The 17,845-nt window shown below is 41.9% G+C and overlaps 1 protein-coding gene across 11 annotated transcripts in view; it reads right to left on the bottom strand.

Annotated features, from left to right (window-relative positions):
• Positions 1 to 17,845, bottom strand: part of SMARCA4 (SWI/SNF related, matrix associated, actin dependent regulator of chromatin, subfamily a, member 4) — a 92,716-nt gene that overhangs the window by 43,799 nt on the left and 31,072 nt on the right. For all 11 annotated transcript variants that reach the window (XR_004991840.2, XR_004991841.2, XM_036459732.2 and 8 more), the window contains exons 9-16: positions 17,663 to 17,836; positions 16,352 to 16,519; positions 16,216 to 16,266; positions 9,220 to 9,350; positions 9,001 to 9,058; positions 5,601 to 5,722; positions 5,082 to 5,232; positions 3,559 to 3,722 (exon numbers count right to left, since the gene is read on the bottom strand). Coding sequence is in view for 9 of the 11 variants with exons in the window: in XM_036459732.2 (XP_036315625.1) it covers positions 3,559 to 3,722; positions 5,082 to 5,232; positions 5,601 to 5,722; positions 9,001 to 9,058; positions 9,220 to 9,350; positions 16,216 to 16,266; positions 16,352 to 16,519; positions 17,663 to 17,836 (1,019 nt within the window). In the remaining 2 variants the exon portion in view is untranslated. The remainder of the gene's footprint in view (positions 1 to 3,558; positions 3,723 to 5,081; positions 5,233 to 5,600; positions 5,723 to 9,000; positions 9,059 to 9,219; positions 9,351 to 16,215; positions 16,267 to 16,351; positions 16,520 to 17,662; positions 17,837 to 17,845) is intronic.

Genomic DNA, 17,845 nt, shown 5'->3' with positions numbered 1-17,845 from the left:
ACTGGAGTATAACCCAAAATATTAAAAAAATATGCATGAGTCCATACTTGATAGAAATGATTAAATAAATTAACAATTGGGAGAGAAGAGAGAAATATTCTGTACAGAATTATTCCAAATAATTTATGTATCTGCTCCCTCCTTAAGGAGGTGTAGCTTAACTGCCCATCTCTTGTGTACAGGACGAGTGGAGTGACCTTACAGAATAAAGTATGGAAGAGAGAAAAAAGAGAAACTTAACAGCAGACACCTCACAAACACTACCTCAGCCATGTGATCAAGGTCAACATCAACAGTAAAAAGTCATGTTGACAGTAACTACTTTATGATCTTCTGTCCCATGTAAGCATGAGAAAAATCACCAGACAGATCCAGACTGAGGGAATCCCACAAAACACCTGAGCAGTTCTCCTTAAAAACATCAAGGTCATCAAGAATATGGAAAATCTGAGAAACGGCCAAAGACCAGGGAAGGCTAAGAAGAAGTGATGACTACAGGTAACCTAGGATCCTGGAATTAGAAACCAGACATTGGGGGAGAACTAGTGAAATACAAATAACGTCTGGAGTTTAGTGAATAGTAACATTAATGAGTTCCCGAGTTTCTGATCACATCCATGTAAGATGTCATCAGCACAGGGGCAAACTGGGGGAGTGTCTTCACATCTTTTTCCTAGTCTAAAAGCATTCTGACCCTAGCCGATTTGGCTCAGTGGAGAGCCTGTGGACTGAAGGGTCCTGGATTCGATTCTGGTTGGGGGCACATGACTGAGATATGGGCTTGATACCTAATAGGGGATGTGAAGGAGGCTGCCAACCCATGATTCTCTCTCATTATTGATGTTTCTATCTCTTTCTCCTCTCCCTTCCTCTCTGAAATCAATAAAAATATGTTTTAAAACACATGTGTCAAACACAAGGCCCGCGGGCCAAATCCATCCCGCCAGGCCTTGCAATGTGGCCCGCACCGCGCTGTCATCACTGCACTCTGCTGCGTTTCCATCACAATGACAGTTTATGACTGTTCAGTAAATCATTCGGCCTGCGATTTAGGCTGGATTTTAGATTTTGGCCCCTTCTCTGATTGAGTTCGACACCCCTATTTTAAAATATATAAAAATAAATAAGTAAATAAAAGCATTCTGAAGTAAACACCAACCACAATACAATGATGATGAGGATGTGTTAAAACCAACTGGAAGGGTCTCCCCAGGCCAAATCAGGGACAATTTAAGGAATAAAATAAATAATAATAATGTCCATTCTGGATAGAGCCCACTGTGTTGGAAAGAGAATTCTACTGCCTGGTACCTCCCACAGTAATAATCATTTCAGGTGAGACTGAACTGATGGATGCTAAAATTACTGGGAAAGTATGATGACAAATAGGATATCATATGGTTTCTAAGTGCCTTCCCACATGATACTTTTGGATTATAAAGGAAAACTCTTAAGTTTAAAACTGGAGGGGAAAACTGGCAGGTACCACATAACCAAGATCAAATTACTTTTCTCTTGTGCCTCTTGACATGAGGTCCCCAAAAGAACAAGGCATCCCTCTTAGGGGATTCTTGCCAGAATTTCAGAAATAGGCACATCACACACAATCTGAGGAATAGCTTGACCAGGATACAAGTGGAAAGATCATGAAGGACAAAGATGGAGTAGCAAGCTGTCACAGAGATGTGACAACAAAATGCAAAGTGGGATTCAGAACCAGAAAAAGGTTATACGGGGGAATAGACATTTGAGTAAGGTCTCCGGGTTCATTAATAGTATTAAGTAATTGTTCCCTTCATAGTGTTAACTGTCCTGGTGTAAGATTTGGAAGGCCAGATGTATAGGAATTCTTTACAATAATTTTGCAATTATTATGATTTTAAAATAATTTTAAAATGGGAAGGTAAAAATAAACAACCCAGGCTGCAGAACAGCACACTGAAGAAATCTGTGTGAAGATGAAGTTACACCTTGGGGAAACAAACAGGGGACTTCAGCCACTGCAGGGCTGGGAGACATTGCACAGGCTAGTGCAGTGGGAAGCTGAGAAGCAAGTTGGATCTGACCACAAGGGAGGAGGAGGCAAGGCCATCTGCTAGCCTAGGACATCTTCCTACACTGCAAAGAGTCCTCTCCACAAAGACTGCCAAGGTTGCCTATTTTATATCACCACGTGGAAAGGAAGGCAAAAAGAAGAAATAAATTTCTCCAAGTTAAATTCTTGTGGGGTTCTGAGATAGCCACCATGAGTGCGTGACCTTTGAAGGTCTGGCCTTCTTAAAGGAAGGAAGACATTAGCATTCAGCTTCCCATTTTTCCTTTCATTCACGGATCTGATGATGACATGGTCCCCACTTAGTGCTGGCCCGAAGTTAAGGGGGTTCCCCTCCATCCAGGGCTAGGCCAAGTATATACATTGGCCTGGCAACATCAGAGCAGACAATCCCCCAGGCCTGTAACTGCACTGGTGCCTGGCATGTGCCCGGAGCTGGGTCCATGAGAGGGGGCTCTGGGAGTTTTGCAAACATGCTGGGGGAGTTGAGACATTCTGTGACCCAGGCTGAGTTGAAAAGAGGGCTGCCTAGAGTGGTTGATGGGATCACGGACCCAGAGAGGTGTCTGCAAGGAGGAGGCGGCCAGTGGCGCATAGGAGTGGTGAGAACCTCCTCAGGATGCTGTCTGGGTACCCAGATCTCACTACACCTGAGCATCTGTATCACCAGGGCTGGGATGGGACTGACAGGGCTCCAGAGTCACCAGTAGGGGGTGGAAACAGTGTTTGCTCAAACGGCTCCACTCTAATCTTCTACCGGGTATGTGCCCGCAACCAAGGTCCATGCCCTTGCCCGGAATTGAACCCGTGACCCTTCAGTCCGCAGGCCGACGCTCAATCCACTGAGCCACACCGGTTTCGGCTCCACTCTAATCTTCTAACATGAGGATCCTTAGGTCCTGTGACTCACCACCCTTGTATGGAATTTGCTGGTTGTAGGCTTGAAGAGAACCTTAAGTTCCAGTGAGAGCTGCCCCAATTCAGACAATGAATAAACAGTCACCTGCCCCTTTCTGATCTTGCCCTTGAGCCATAGGCAGGCTTTTATGGGCTGAGTTGTGTCACCCTAATATCCCTATGTTGAAATCCTCAACCCCAAAACCTCAGAATGTGACTGTATTTGGAGAAAGGATTTCTAAAGAGTTGATGAAGTTAAAATAAGGTCATTAGGATGGACTCTAATGCAATGACTGGTATCCTTAGAAGTAGAGGAAATTAGGATATAGACAACACAGACGGAAGACTATGTGAAGAGATAGGGAGAAGATGACCACCTACAAGGCTAAGAGAGAGGCCTCAGGAGAAACCAACTCTGCTGATGCCTTGTTCTCAGACTTTCGGCCTCCCGGAAAGTAACACCTGTTGTTTAAGCCATAAGGCTGTGGTACTTTATTAGGAAAGACCCAGTAAACTCACACACTGAATGAGGATGGGTGTCACTGAAGCAGGGCAATGGGGTTACTTGCACTGGACACTCCTGGACCCCCAGGGTTGGGTGCACTTACGAGAGAGGTACAATGATGAGAAAGGGCCCATTGATGCGCTTGTGCTCCATGAGGTACGTGATGAGTGCAATAGTCTGGATGGTCTTTCCCAGGCCCATCTCATCGGCCAGGATGCCATTCAGGTTGTTGTTGTATAGGGACACCAGCCACTCCAAACCCTTGATCTGCAAGGAGAGAGGCAGCCAACACTGAAGCCCACACTTCAGAGATTCGAGCACAACCAGGAACAAGTTCAGCCCTTGCCACGAACTGCCCACAGCCATCTTTATTTAGAGTTTTGCTCTCCATCACCCCACTCCTCTTTTCCTTAGCCTCATCCTCAGCAATCATTCCTATGAAATCATAGGGCTGCTGTGTTAATATATGTACAGTATACAAAACTTATTTTTCAGATGAACATTTGAACTAAAGTTACAAGATCCGTCTGCCACTGTCTGACATCAAGCCATATGGTACATTGGGACAAACCTGCCCACAATCATGTGACACTCAATTTGGGAGATCATTAGGGTTTCAGGGGAACATGCTGATGAATCCGCCATACGGCCAATGACCCCCGAGCTAGCATGTCAAGATTAACTGAGAGCTTTCCAAAACTTGCAAGTTTCTGCATATAGGAACCGTTAAAGAGAAGACCGTTTTCAAATGGAATATGTTATAAAGAGAAATCTGGAAATTTTCCTAACGGATTAAGGAAGTAACTTCTGGGCACTGGAAATGTCACTGGTCACTGGCTTTGCCTCTTTGGAACTTGATACTGGCATGGAGGCTGTGAGAGTTCAAGAAAAGCTGAAGTATAAGGGCCACAAGCAAACAGAAAATCTTTGATTAAATATAAGCCAGCTGCCTTTGGGGAGCTTATAAATGAGCTTGGGATATGGGGCCATAGAAAAAGAAATTTCTACTATGGCAGCTGTAATTCTTGTCTGTTCCAGGAGGGGCCTAACGAAGAGGTTTATTGCCAGTGCTAGGTCACCTCCACAGAAGGCTAAATCCCGGAAAGGCTAGATCCCGGGCTGCCAGCTCCATACATTTGTGCCATCACTCCTCACTATCCTATACTGTACAAAACATCAGGGAACATGGACTTGTGTCTAAACCTGGATCCGGAACTGGTTTGACCACTCCCAAGCTGTAAGTTTGAGAAATCACTGCACCTTTCTGTTCCTCAGGTGCACTCACCCCTAATCCTGTGAAGTGTGGAGGATGATAGTGCCTATTTCAGAGTTGTTGGGGGATTCAGAAGCTAACAGCATAAAACACGCTGCTATCCTGCCCTGCACAGATCAAGCACCCGGCAAACGTTAATATACTACACCGTTTCATTTCCTCCTGATGGCTGACCTAACAGATCATGCTTCTACTTCACAGAAGGGGAAACTGAGGCTTAGAGAGAAAGAGTGAGGTACCCAGAGACAAGGAGTAGAATGTGAACTTGAGTCTGCCCGTCTTTAGCAGCCTCCCACAAGCTGGGAACCTATGTGTCAAGGCTGCTATGTAAGTACAGCCCCCGCCTGCCTCACCTGGTACTGTTTGAGGACGCCGTTGACCATAAGCGCTGACTGCTTATCCACTCTCTCGGTGACAGCATGAGCCACGGCATAATAGGACTGCAGGCCACGAGCAAGGGCCTGCGACACACCGTACTCATCATCAACATCTTGCTTGGCATTCCTGTAAGTGAATAGAATCACTGAGTAAAGACACACATTTCTATTTGTAACAATGTACTTCTGACACAACACTGTTAAACAGCTCTTTCTATCTGAGGACCTGTGACTCAAGCCTAAAATAAGAAAAGTGACTGGAAAGTCTAAGGACAGGTAAGGCAGCAAATATTAATCCGGGGAAGCGGGGGGGGGGGGGGGGGGGGCGCGAGAGAGGAGACAGGCACTAAGATTGAACTCCCATTTGTGGTATCACAGTGGCTTCCAGCTAGACAATGGTAAGCACCATCCAGGGAGAAGCTGGGAAGCTTACATCCTGCCAGGACCCCCATGAAGGAAGCTGGTGGAGTAGGAGCGTGTGTAGGAATGCCTTACTCAATGATGTGTCGAGCATCCACCTCAGAGACATCATCACTATCTGGATCTGGAATCTTCTTCTTCTCCTCCACAGGCAGGGTGGGAGGCTGTGCTGGCTGCGGCTGCTCCTCCTCTTCCTCCTACCAAGAGAAAAGACTGCATCAGCTCAAGACACCCCACAGGGACAGGCACAGGGATCCCAGGGGAGAACACATTTTTAGAAGAATCCAAAGTTTTACAACCCTCACACCTTCTTATCCCGGAATGTGTCATGCCTCCTCTTTGCATCTTCTTTTAATTGCTCAGCATATTATTTTTAGTTTTCCCAGCACAGAGTTCAGATACTTCTTTTTAAGGTTATCTCAGGGTACTTTGTATTTTTGTTTACTAATAGAATCTTCATGTCCCCTGCCCCCATTATACAATGTATACTATACATTTATTCCTTGTCCAACCTATTCCACCAAACTTTCACTGTAATCTCTTTGAGTTTCTCAAAATAAAACATTTAATAGATAATTTTCAATATTTGTTGCTCTTGATTTACTTCTAGGTTTATCGATATGGCTAAAATGCCTAAAATATGTCAAATAATATTGGTGATAACAGGCATCCTAATTTAGTAAGAGGTTTTCAATAAACTTATAAATTAAGTGTTGGTTTTCATGAAAGTGATTTTTCAGCATTCAGATGATAAAGGAATTTTGCATAACATATTAATAAAATACACATGAATGTATTTCCTGGTAGCAAACCATCCTTATATTTCTATAAGTGACACAAAGTCCCAGTAATTATTTTCATGTATAATGGAACTGCTAAAAAACTAAAAAAAACTCAAAAACCTAAAAATCCAATTAATCTGCTAAAAAATTCCAATAAAAAATCTAGTGGGATTTCTTTTGGGGTGTGCAAAATGATTTTATAGATCATTTGGAATATTAAACAGTTGATAGCAGCACAAATATTTTTGGTCAAAAAAAAATCAAAACTGGTACAAATTTACCCTAACTGATATTACCATATCTGAAATTAATATTGGGGTGAGACTTTTGGCTAAGTCTAAGTGAGGTTGTAGACAAATTCTCTCTTCTAAAAGATTTCAGCCCGGCCGGTGTGGTTCAGTGGTTGAGTATCAACCTATGAACCATGAGGTCATGTTTCGATTCCCTGGTCAGGATACATGCCCAGGTTTCAGGCTCGATCCCCATTAAGAGGCAGCCGATCAAAGATTTTTCCCTTATCATTGATGTTTCTATCTCTCTCCATCTCCTTTCCTCTCTAAAATTTTATGTATATATATATATATAAATATATATGAGTGTGTGTTGTGTGTATTTTTGATAATAAGAAACTATTATAAGTAACCTTTTACCAACAAAAACTAAGATGAAATGGATAAACTCCTAGAAAGATACAAACTATTAAAACTGACTCAAGAAGTAGACAAATCTAAATAAAATCTGAAAGCTAATTGAATTAGTAACTAAAAATCTTCTCACAATGAAAAGGCCAGTCCCAGATGGCTTAAACAGGAGAATTCTATCAAATATTTTAAGATTAATAAATTTCTTCTCAAACTCTTCCAGAAAGTAGAGAAGGGAACATTTTCTAAGCCCATCTAGAAGGTCAACGTTAACCTAATATCAAAGCCACACACAAAGATATCTAGAGAAAACTACTCAAAAATCCTCAACAAAATATTAGATATAATATATAAAAAAGATTGCACATCAGGACAAAGTAGAACTTATCCCAGGAATGCAAGTTTGGTTTAATACCCCAAAATTAATTTATATAATAAAGCATCCTAGTAGGGAACAGAGAAAAAAAACCAATCAACTATAGACAGAATTATAAAAACTTTCAATAAACTAGGATTAAAAGATAATTTACTCAACCTGATAAAGAGCATATGCAAAAAAACCTACAGCTAATACCAAAAAGCAGTGACAGACAAAATGCATTACCCCTAAAATCGGAAAAAAGGCAAGGATGTCTGCTCTTGACACATATACAACACTGTACTGGAGAATCTAGCCAGTGCAATATGGCAAGAAAAAAGAAATTGAAAGCATAAAGACAGGAAACTTCAGAAATAGTAAAATTGCCATTATTTACAGATGGCATGATCCTGTACGTAAAAACTGTAAATAATCCTATATAGTAATCCTATATAATAAAGGGATAATATGCAAATCGATCACACTGTGGAACGACTGATTGCTATGATGCACACTGACCACCAGGGGGCAGATGCTCAATGGGGGAGTGTCACTCAACCAGAAACAGGGCTCACACTGGCAATCGCAGTAGTGGTTGTGGGAACCTTTACAGCCTTCGCTGCAGTCAGACATTCCAAGGGCTCCTAGACTGCAAGAGGGTGCAGGGCAGGCTGAGGGATCCCCTCAAGTGTTATGAATTTCATGCACTGGGCCTCTAATCTATAATAACAATAAAACTATCAGAAATAACAATATGAGTTTAGCAAGTTCATAGGCAACAAGACCAATATTTTAAAACGTTACTTGAAAGCCTATTAAGATCCTCTCAACCCAGCTGAAGGGGGAGTGAAGATCACCTTGCTGGATGCTAACTGTGTGCAAGGAACACTGCCTACAGAAACTGCATCCTAGCTTCCTCTGAGTTATCCTTCTCAAGGAGGTGATTCACAACAGATAGAGGAGCAGGCTTTTAATCAGAGCTTTGTCAACCAGGGAAAATCTAGAAGTCACTTTAGCATGGAATAATTAAGTGATTTAAAGACTATGCATAAGCCGGCTGTGATGGCTAAGTGAATTGAGGATTATCTCATGGACCACGAGGTCCCAGGTTCAATTACCAGTCAGGGCATATGCCCGAGTTGTGGACTCAATCCCCAGTAGGGGGCATGCAGGAGATAGCCAATTAATGATTCTCTTTCATCATTGATGTTTCTATCTCTCTTCCCCTCTCCCTTCCTCTCTGAAATCAATAAAAATATATTTTAAAAAAAAAAGAATATGCATAAAAATGTAACCATTTACAGTATTTTTAATAGAGATTATAGTAAGTAAACATGCACGATTTAGTGCTCACAACTTTATAGTGATTATTTTTTTGTGCAGAAGGCTGTTAAACATTTGAAAAGTGGCTAATATGACCAAGAATGTGAGTTTTAAATTCTACTTAATTTGATTAATTTAATTTAAAAATAAAACAGTCATGTGTGGCTAGATGCTACTCTACTGGACAGCACAGCTCTAAAGCACCAACTTTTCATCAGGACTGAGGCCTTGGCTACCCTCTGCCTATCTCTTGTCCCACATGCCCAAGCAGAGTGGGAGAGTCACAGCATGCAGGGGTGACTGATACACAAGGGAGGCAGGTCACCGCTATAGAGCACCAAGGGCCTTGACAGAAGGAAATGGACTCTTACCTCTTCCTCTTCTTCTGAGCCACTTTCTTCACTATCAGATCTTGGAGCTACTTCATACCTAGAAAAAATATTAGTGTTTTATTATAAATCTCCCCCAAACCAGCATAATTCATTTACCTTAGCAAATTGGCTTGTTTCCAAATCAAGCAAAATCACCACCAGCTGCCAGCCAGCTGACTCAGGATCCTGGCTACATCTGGAATTCAAGGCCCAACTCACCCTGGGTTCATCTCAAGCCAGGCCTCCAGCTGCCCTGCTTTGGGGGCATCCGTGCCTGTGAGGATCTTCCCACTCTCCACATGGATCACTTTCACAGGAAGGTCACTCATTTGGCTGGTCTCGTCCAGAGGCTGAAAAAGATTCACATGTATGACTTTAGGTTCTGTGGTGACCATGCCTCAGATGTTCACTAACCATAGCCAACTGGGAAGTGCCCTAACAACTCTACAACCAAAACATGGCACACAACTAATGGCCAGTGGGTTTCCTACATATCAATAATTCAAGAAAAAATATAATCCGTTGATAACAGCAGTTTCTTTGAGATAACTGACATACATGTTTTTATTTTCAAATAGGTAATAGAGTCACATAGTTTAAAATTCAAGAATGTAGAGTGTGGATTCTCCCCATCCCCTGCCCCTCAGCCTGGCAGTTTCTCTTTTCATAGATGCCCACCAGTATCAGTTTTTCATGCATCCTTACCGATCAATTCCATAAATAAGAAATTAGAACTGGTTTCTCCCATTTTTACACAAATGACTGTACTATTCACATTCTTCTGGCCCTTGACATTTTTTCTACTTGTAATATATTTGTTACTTCATCAAGGGTCCTCATTTTTGTTGTTGTTGTTAAATAGCTAATTGGAATATTTGAAAAATAAAACAACTAACTTCCTCTTAGCAACACATATGAAATTCCTTGATTTCTCCTTCTGAGATATCAACATTGGATGAACAATTCCCCCTTCAAATTTCCTGAAGACTTCAGAATAAGGATGAAGTTCTTATTTTAAACCTTTGTTTGCCTTGTGAAAATTAATAAACAAAAAATTGGGTCAACTAAATTGGACACGATTAAACTAAGCTAAAACTGGCATCATGAAGGCCTGTAGAGAAGCTCTCCTACCCTACCTACCACTCAAAGTCAATTACCTCAAACAGGAAGTCAATTACACATCCCAACAGGAAGAGACCTACGTTGTACACCCAAACGGAAAATGCATCTACTGTACTACCACAGCAGGAGAAAGGCTTATCTCTTATACTGCAACAAGCCTAGCCAATTGAAAGCCAGCTAAACCAATGAGAAGCTGTCATCACCTGAACTCTTACTTTATTCCATTAAATTTTCATTTTTCTTTTGCTGACTTTCTTGATCCATCCTCGTTACCTTCCATCTTGTATAACAACAGCTGTTTGCTAGATGAGATGCTACCTACCCAATTCATAAGTCATCGGATAAAACCAATTAGATCTTCAAATGCACTCAGTTAAATTTTGTTTATTAGCAGCATCTTCCAGGAACTTATATTCCTCCCTCCCTCCAAAGTTCTGCACTACCAACACCATCCATACAGTAGAGAGAGATTAGTTTCTGTGCATAATACAACCTCACCCTCAAAGTGGCCCACCATGGTGGGGGAGGGGTGACACCCAACTCGGGAGGCACAAACCCTCAATCAATGACTTTCACCCCTGAATGTTCCATGGAGCATTTAATAGTGGTAATGCCTGCACCTGCCCACCCAAAAAAAAAAAAAAAAAAAAAAATCTGATTCAACTGCTCTAGGGTTTTATAGAAGTTTCTCAGATGACACAGACACTGGGGCTTGCCCAAGGTGGGAATGGCTGGGGGAGGGTGGATGGGAAACAGGAGACATATGTAAAATTTTAGATAATAAAAAAAAAATAAATAAATAAAAAGAATAAAAAGAAAGAAAAGTTTCCCAGGTGATTCAGATGTACAGCCAGTGCTAAGAACCACTGGCTGAGAATAAGGACAATTCACAGCCACCACTGAATGATGCTTCTGTTACAAAACAGGTCAGGAAGAGAGCCCTTACCACGGACCAACTTGCTGCACCCTGATCTTGGGTTTCCAGTCTCCATAACTGTGAGAACATAAATGTTTGTTATTTAAGCCACCCAGGCTATGGTGCTATGGTGTTTTGTTGCAGCCCAAGCTGACTAAGACAGTATCAAAAGGTGATACAAAAGGAGGCTCACTACAACAATGCATGCAAAGGAAAAAAGGCAATGGAAATAGTCACCAATAGAAGAGGAGGCAAAAGAGTTGCTCAGTGCAGGATCTCTGTAACAGCTACAAATGGGAAGCAACCTAAAGAGCTAACAGTCTGAATGATGAAACAGATTCTAACATGTCAACACAATAAAATAAAAATAGAACTAATGATGTGATATGGAAAGTGGCATAAGATATTTGACTAAGTAGGAAATGTCTAGCTAATGTCTAAATTGACCCAAATAGTCCCAAAATAAAGTAAAAAGGATACAAGCATAATGATTTCAAGAAGAATAGAGAAGATGTCACCAGGAATCAGTATGCATACCTAGGCTTCTACTTTTCATGTTAGCATTTAAATTTTTTCTAGAGGAAGGAAGTGATACATTTTAGAGAGGTTGGAAAGAATAGGCTAAATTAAAAATTGATCTGCCATTTGACCCAACAACCCTACTTATGGGACTATATCCTAAGAACCCCAAAACACCAATCAGAAAGAATATATGCACCCCTATGTTCATAGCAGTTATATGTAATAGCTAAGATCTGGAAATAGCCCAAGTGCCCACCAGTAGGTGAGTGGATAAACAAGTGATGGTACATTTATACAATGGAATACTGTGCAGCTGTAAGAAAGAAGGATGAACCTGGAAACTATTATGTTAAGCCAAATAAGCCAGAGAAAGAAAAATGTCACATGATTTCACTTATATGTCTAATGAAAAAAATAAACTGATGAACAAAATAGGTCTTGAGGTATGTATACATGGAACAGAATAATGGATCTTAGTAGGGGGATGGAGGATGGAGTGGGAGGGGACAGAAAGAGATTAATCAAAAACCATATATGCGTAACCCATGGATACAGACAATAGCATGGGGAAAACTTGGCGTGGGAATTGGGGGAAAAAGGAAGAAAATGGGAGACATCTGTAATACTATCAATAATAAAATTAAATTAAATTTTTAAAAGTAGAAAGAATATGGTAAGTGTCCATGAGCTAACATGGGGCGCTGTCTGAGATACAATGCTATATGAGAAAAAGAAAAGCTGCCCAGTGGCTCAGGCATAGAAAAGGCCAGGAGCAAACACTACATTACTCATGGTTTCCCTTTGAGAAGTGGGACAAGGAGCCGAGGAGGTACCAAAAACACTTCTTATTTACACATCCCACTTTTATATATCTTTCTCCCAAATTAGTGTATTACACAAAATAGCTGCTTTCAGGACGTGGGATGTTGTAGAAAGATGGGTGTGTAGGCACAACAACCCCTCTCTGAATGGGCCACTTTGTACGGTTCTGACTTTTGGAACAAGCTGGTGTTTCACACACTAAATAAATCAACAATGAGTAAATAAATAAAGCCAACAAAGGTGGGGGAAACTACAGGGGCATGAGGGGAGAGACAATCCAAGAAGCTTCTGTGCACAATATTTAGAGAACAGACTGTCGGAATGAAGAACTCCAAACACTAAAATATGTACACAGATAATAATTTAATAATAAAAAAATAAAAAAATAATAAAATTTAAAAAAGAACTCCAAACACACTGACCTCTAGCTAGGAGGCTCCTTGTATTTGTTTTTTGTGGTTTTTTTTTAAATTTTTATTGGAGTTTAATTTAGCCAAACTGATTAACACATGCCAGGGAGCAAAATCTCAAATACTCTAGGGGCTCCTTTTATTAGGGGGATGGGGAGGAGCACATTAGGAATTCTGAATGTACATCCTGTATATCCTAGGATTGAGCAAACAGGAAAGCATATCATGGTTAATGGCAGCCAGATTTTTCTGTTTCAATGTGGAAAAGGAAAGGACAGAAATAACCCCATGGTATTGGATTAGAACTGGTGGTGTCAGTGTGAAATCAAGATTTGTTAATATTAGTATATAAAAATAGCAATGCACATGTATACACACACATACACCTATTTCCTACATCTGTCTGCTGAGAGGGCCTAGAAGCAATGACACCAGAAGCAATCAGCACTCCTAGATTTTGAATTTAAAATATTCTTCTTTGAGAAAAGGAATCAGGGCTCCTTAGAGAAATGGCTGACTCCAGGGGTCTGGCAGGGAAATCAGAAGGTAAGGTTACACCAAAATGGTATACAAAGAAGTCAGGAAGCCCCCAAAAGATGATAGGGACACATCAAAAGGACACAGAAACCAATTTGAAGGAGCTCCTACTGGCCCAACTGTAACAATTTGAGCATGAAAATAAATACTGCCCTGGCCAGGTAGCTCAGGTGGTTAGTGTCGTTCTGATAGGCCAAGGTCACACTCCAGTCAGGGCACATATAAGAATTAACCACCATCCGACCCGCATGGATCAGTGGTTGAGCATTGGCCTATAAACCAGGAGTCATGGTTCAATTCCCAGTCAGGCCACATGCCTCGGTTGCGGATTCAGTCCCCAGTGTTGGAGGCAGCTGATCAATTATTCTCTCATCATTGATGTTTCACTCTCTCTCTTTCTCTCTCTCCTTCTCCCTTCCTCTCGGAAACCAATACAAAATATATATATTTTTTAGCCAAAACCGGTTTGGCTCAGTGGATAGAGCGTCAGCCTGCAGACTGGAAGGTCCCAGGTTCGATTCCGGTCAAGGGCATGTACCTTGGTTTTGGGCACATCCCCACTAGGGGGTGTGCAAGAGGCAGTTGATCAATGATTCTCTCTCATTGATGTTTCTAACTCTCTATCCCTCTTTCTTCCTCTCTGTAAAAAAATCAATAAAATACATTTAAAAAACAAAACAAAATATATAATATATTTTAAAAAGGAATCAACCAGACCAGCTGGGGTGGGTCAGTGGCTGAGCATTGACCTGTGGAACAGGAGGTCGTGGTTCCATTACCAGTAGGGGGCGTGCAGGAGGCAACCGATCAATGATTCTCTCTCATCATTGATATTTCTCTCTCCCTCTCCCTTCTTCTGTGAAATCAATAAAAAAATATATTTTTTAAAAAAGAATCAACCAATGAATGCATAAATAAGTGGAACAACAAACTGATGTTTCTCTCTCTCCCTTCCTCTCTCAAATCAAAAAATAAAAAAATAAATACTGACTATGAAGGATTAAATTAAATAAGAATCCATGAGTTCGTACCAGGGGGTTGCAAATTATGGCCTATGGGCCAAATAACAAATAAGAGAAAGCCTTTCCTTCCTACAGAAAGTCAACTAAAAAATAGAAGCAGGCAAAGATAATCAATGGATGTGAAACCAGTGAGTTAGAAGTATTTGGAGTTACAATATATGTAGTGTCCAGTACCTCCCACATGGTGCTTAATTACAAAAGGAAAGACAGTAACTTTACAGTGGGGTTCCTTGGTCAACACCAAGAGATCAAGGATCAAGGTCACAGCACCAGGGGCAGAACAAATCTATGCACACATTCCCAATGTGATGCCCCAAGAAGGATACAGCGTCACTTTAGTGTCTTCCTGCCAATACATATAACTTGACTTTAATCACAAGGAAACATCAGTCAAACCCAAAGCCACTGTAGGAAATACCTGTCCTATATTCTTCTTCAAAAATACTAAGGTCAGCCGAAACCGGTTTGGCTCAGTGGATAGAGCATCGGCCTGTGAACTGAAGGGCCCCAGGTTCGATTCTGGTCAAGGGCATGTACCTTGGTTGCGGGCACATCCCCAGTAGGGGGTGTGCAGGAGGCAGCTGATAGATGTTTCTCTCTCATCAATGTTTCTAACTCTCTATCCCTCTCTCTTCCTCTCTGTAAAAAAAATCAATAAAATATATATTTTTAAAAAAATACCAAGGTCATAAAAGGCAAAGAAAAAGGAAGAAGCTGTTCAAGATCAATGACGAAAGGGACTACCATTGAGTGTGACATGTGAACTGGGGTTTTCTGTTGCTGTGAAGGACAATAGAGGGACAACTGGAGAAACCGTCATAATGGTTATCAATTATATCATAGTATTCTCCCCATGTTCCTGGGGAGAGTTTTTGATCACTGCACAATTATGGAAACATATTATCTTGTTTTTAAGAAATACACACTGACGCATGTGGAGGAAAAGGGCCATGATGTCTGCATCTGATGCTCAAATGGTTTAGGAAAAAATGATGATAGTGAAAACAGGGAGTTTGAGTGAAGAGTGCACATAACTTTTCTGTATTGTTCTTACACCTCACAGGAGTCTAAAATTACATGAAAAAAACCTGAAAAGTAAATAATGTGGCACATGCATAGAAAAGGTCTGGGAGAAAACACCTAATAGTTAATGTTTTCTCTGGGCAGTGCAATCAAGGAAGAGGTGGGATGGTGGCAGGGGACAGATTTAGATTTTTACCATCATCATATTCAGCTTTTACAGTTTAAAAAGAAAAAAAAAAAGTTGGTTGGGATGTTGTCTTATACACCAGAAGACAGTGGATTTGATTCCAGTCAGGGCACATACCCAGGTTGTGTGTTCAATCCCTGCTCGGATGCATGAGGAAGGCAACCAATCAATGTTTCTAGCAATGTTCCTTCCTTCCTTCCTTCCTCTCTTCCTCCCTTCCTTCCCTTCCTTCCTTCCTCCCTCCCTTCCTTCCCTTCCTTCCTTCCTTCTTTCCTTCCTTCCCTTCCTTTCTTCCTTCCTCCCTTCCTTCTTTCCTTCCTTCCCTTCCTTTCTTCCTTCCTCCCTTCCTTCCTTCCTTCCCTTCTCTTCCTTTCTTCCTTCCCTTCCCTTCCTTCTTTCCTTCCTTCCTTTCTTCCCTTCCTTCTTTCCTTCCTTCCTTCTCTCCCTCCCTTCCTTCCTTCCTTGCCTGCCTTTCTTCCTTCCTTGCCTTCCTTCCTTCCTTCGTGTGTGTGTGTGTGTGTTTTCATCCCACCATTCCTCCTTCTGAGATCAATTTAAAGAAAGAAAAAGAAAGAAAAGAATGAAATAGACCCAAGGTCCAGGGCTGGGTTGACATTTCCACAAAAAATATACACCAAAAACCTGGTTCCTCACCTCGCCATCAGGTCCTATTGCAGGTGTCTGTCCTTCTGCATTTTCTGCCTTCTGGAAATGAAGAGAGATACAGTCACTCCCTCACAGGGATACTTAGGCAGCACAGGCCAAGAATGCCGCTCCAGTCCCAGCATACCTTCTTTTTCTTCTTCTTCTTTTTCTCCTTGGCCACCTGGGCTGCCTTGTGCTGCCGCACCAGCTCCGTGAGGTTAGCCACGTACTCGTCTGTCTGTTGCAAGAGGTAGGCCAAGCGCTTGTCCTTCTTCTGGTCAATGAGTTTCCGGTACCCTTCCTCATCTTCTGCCTGCAAAAGCATGCAGTTATGGCATTTGCCTGCAAGACATGCTTGTCCATTAGCCACCAAGACAGGCAAATCACAGTCGAGAAGTCCACTGGGAATTATTGTTAACAAACAATCAGGCCCACATTATGGAACATTGTGCTGTATGTAGGCCTTTCACATATAACTATTGTCTCTCCCTTTAGTATTTCCTCAACTCTTACCCAGAGCTAGGTAAGGACCTGGCTGCACAGACATAATCCTACCCAGAGTTATTTGTAAAGGCCAATATCAAGTTCTGTGCCATCTGTTCACAAACATACTCCAAATCGAAGCCCTTTTCTCTCCTTGGTCTAAGCAATCTCTCTCCCTTGAGGCTTTCTAAGAATATATCAGATCACATCACTACCCAGCTTATAGCCTTCATGACTCCCCATCATGTTCAGAATGAAATCCAAAGCCCTCCCTATGGCCTGCAAGGCCCCAAATGACCTGCCCTTGCAACTCTGACTTCACTCCTCTATTGCACCATTCCATTGTTGGGGTCACTTGCTGTGCCTTGCAACTGGCTTTTCCTTACCTTGGGCTCTTGACCTTGGTTCCTCAATCCCTAGGAGGCACTTCCTCCAGGTTTCTGCTCACCCTTTCAGTACCATCCTGTCAATCCCATGTGTTCATTCTCTTTAGTGCACTTTCCACCACTCAAAGCTGTTTCCCTTGGGCAATTATCACCCTTGGGTAAGCACAAGCCCCTTGAGGACAGGGTTGTGTCCTTCTCTTTACTTCTGTGGCCTCTGTCCAGACAGTAATGCCTATCAATACCTACCCAATTAGAAAATCACCCAGGAATAAATGGTCAGAAACACAGGGTGGGGATGGGGGACCAGATCACACTACTGATGACTCACAGCCAGGAGGGGCTGCACCTTCATTTTCTGGTGGACATAAAGCAGCCAGCTAACTGGCTAAGGTCATGCAGGCACTCTAATGGCTGGTGTGACCCGACAAAGGTCTGAGGCCAGTTCTTTCAGATTCTCAAACCCAAATCCTTCCACTTCTAACTATGAAAAGCAAAATGCCTCAGTGAAATACAGGGTGATGGATTCCTGGTCCCTGCACCACCCAGTACACAAACAAAGGGATAAAGTTACAAATGCAGAATTTTACCATGAGCCTCCGCATTCTCTCCTTCTCGATTCTTTCATTTTCCTTCTTCTGTTCCCGCTCTGTGTTGGCATGGTACGTGGCCACTGCCTTTGTAAGTTTTTGAATTTTGCCTGTGACAGATCGGTGATATTCTTTGAAATCCTTGGCATGCTGAAGAATGCTGTTGAGGTATTCCTACAAGGA

This window comes from Pipistrellus kuhlii, unplaced genomic scaffold, assembly GCF_014108245.1.
Source record: "Pipistrellus kuhlii isolate mPipKuh1 unplaced genomic scaffold, mPipKuh1.p scaffold_m20_p_30, whole genome shotgun sequence".
Lineage (NCBI taxonomy): Eukaryota > Metazoa > Chordata > Mammalia > Chiroptera > Vespertilionidae > Pipistrellus > Pipistrellus kuhlii.
The sequence above is the reverse complement of the archived record's forward strand: the minus strand, read 5'-3'. Positions and strand labels throughout refer to the sequence as shown.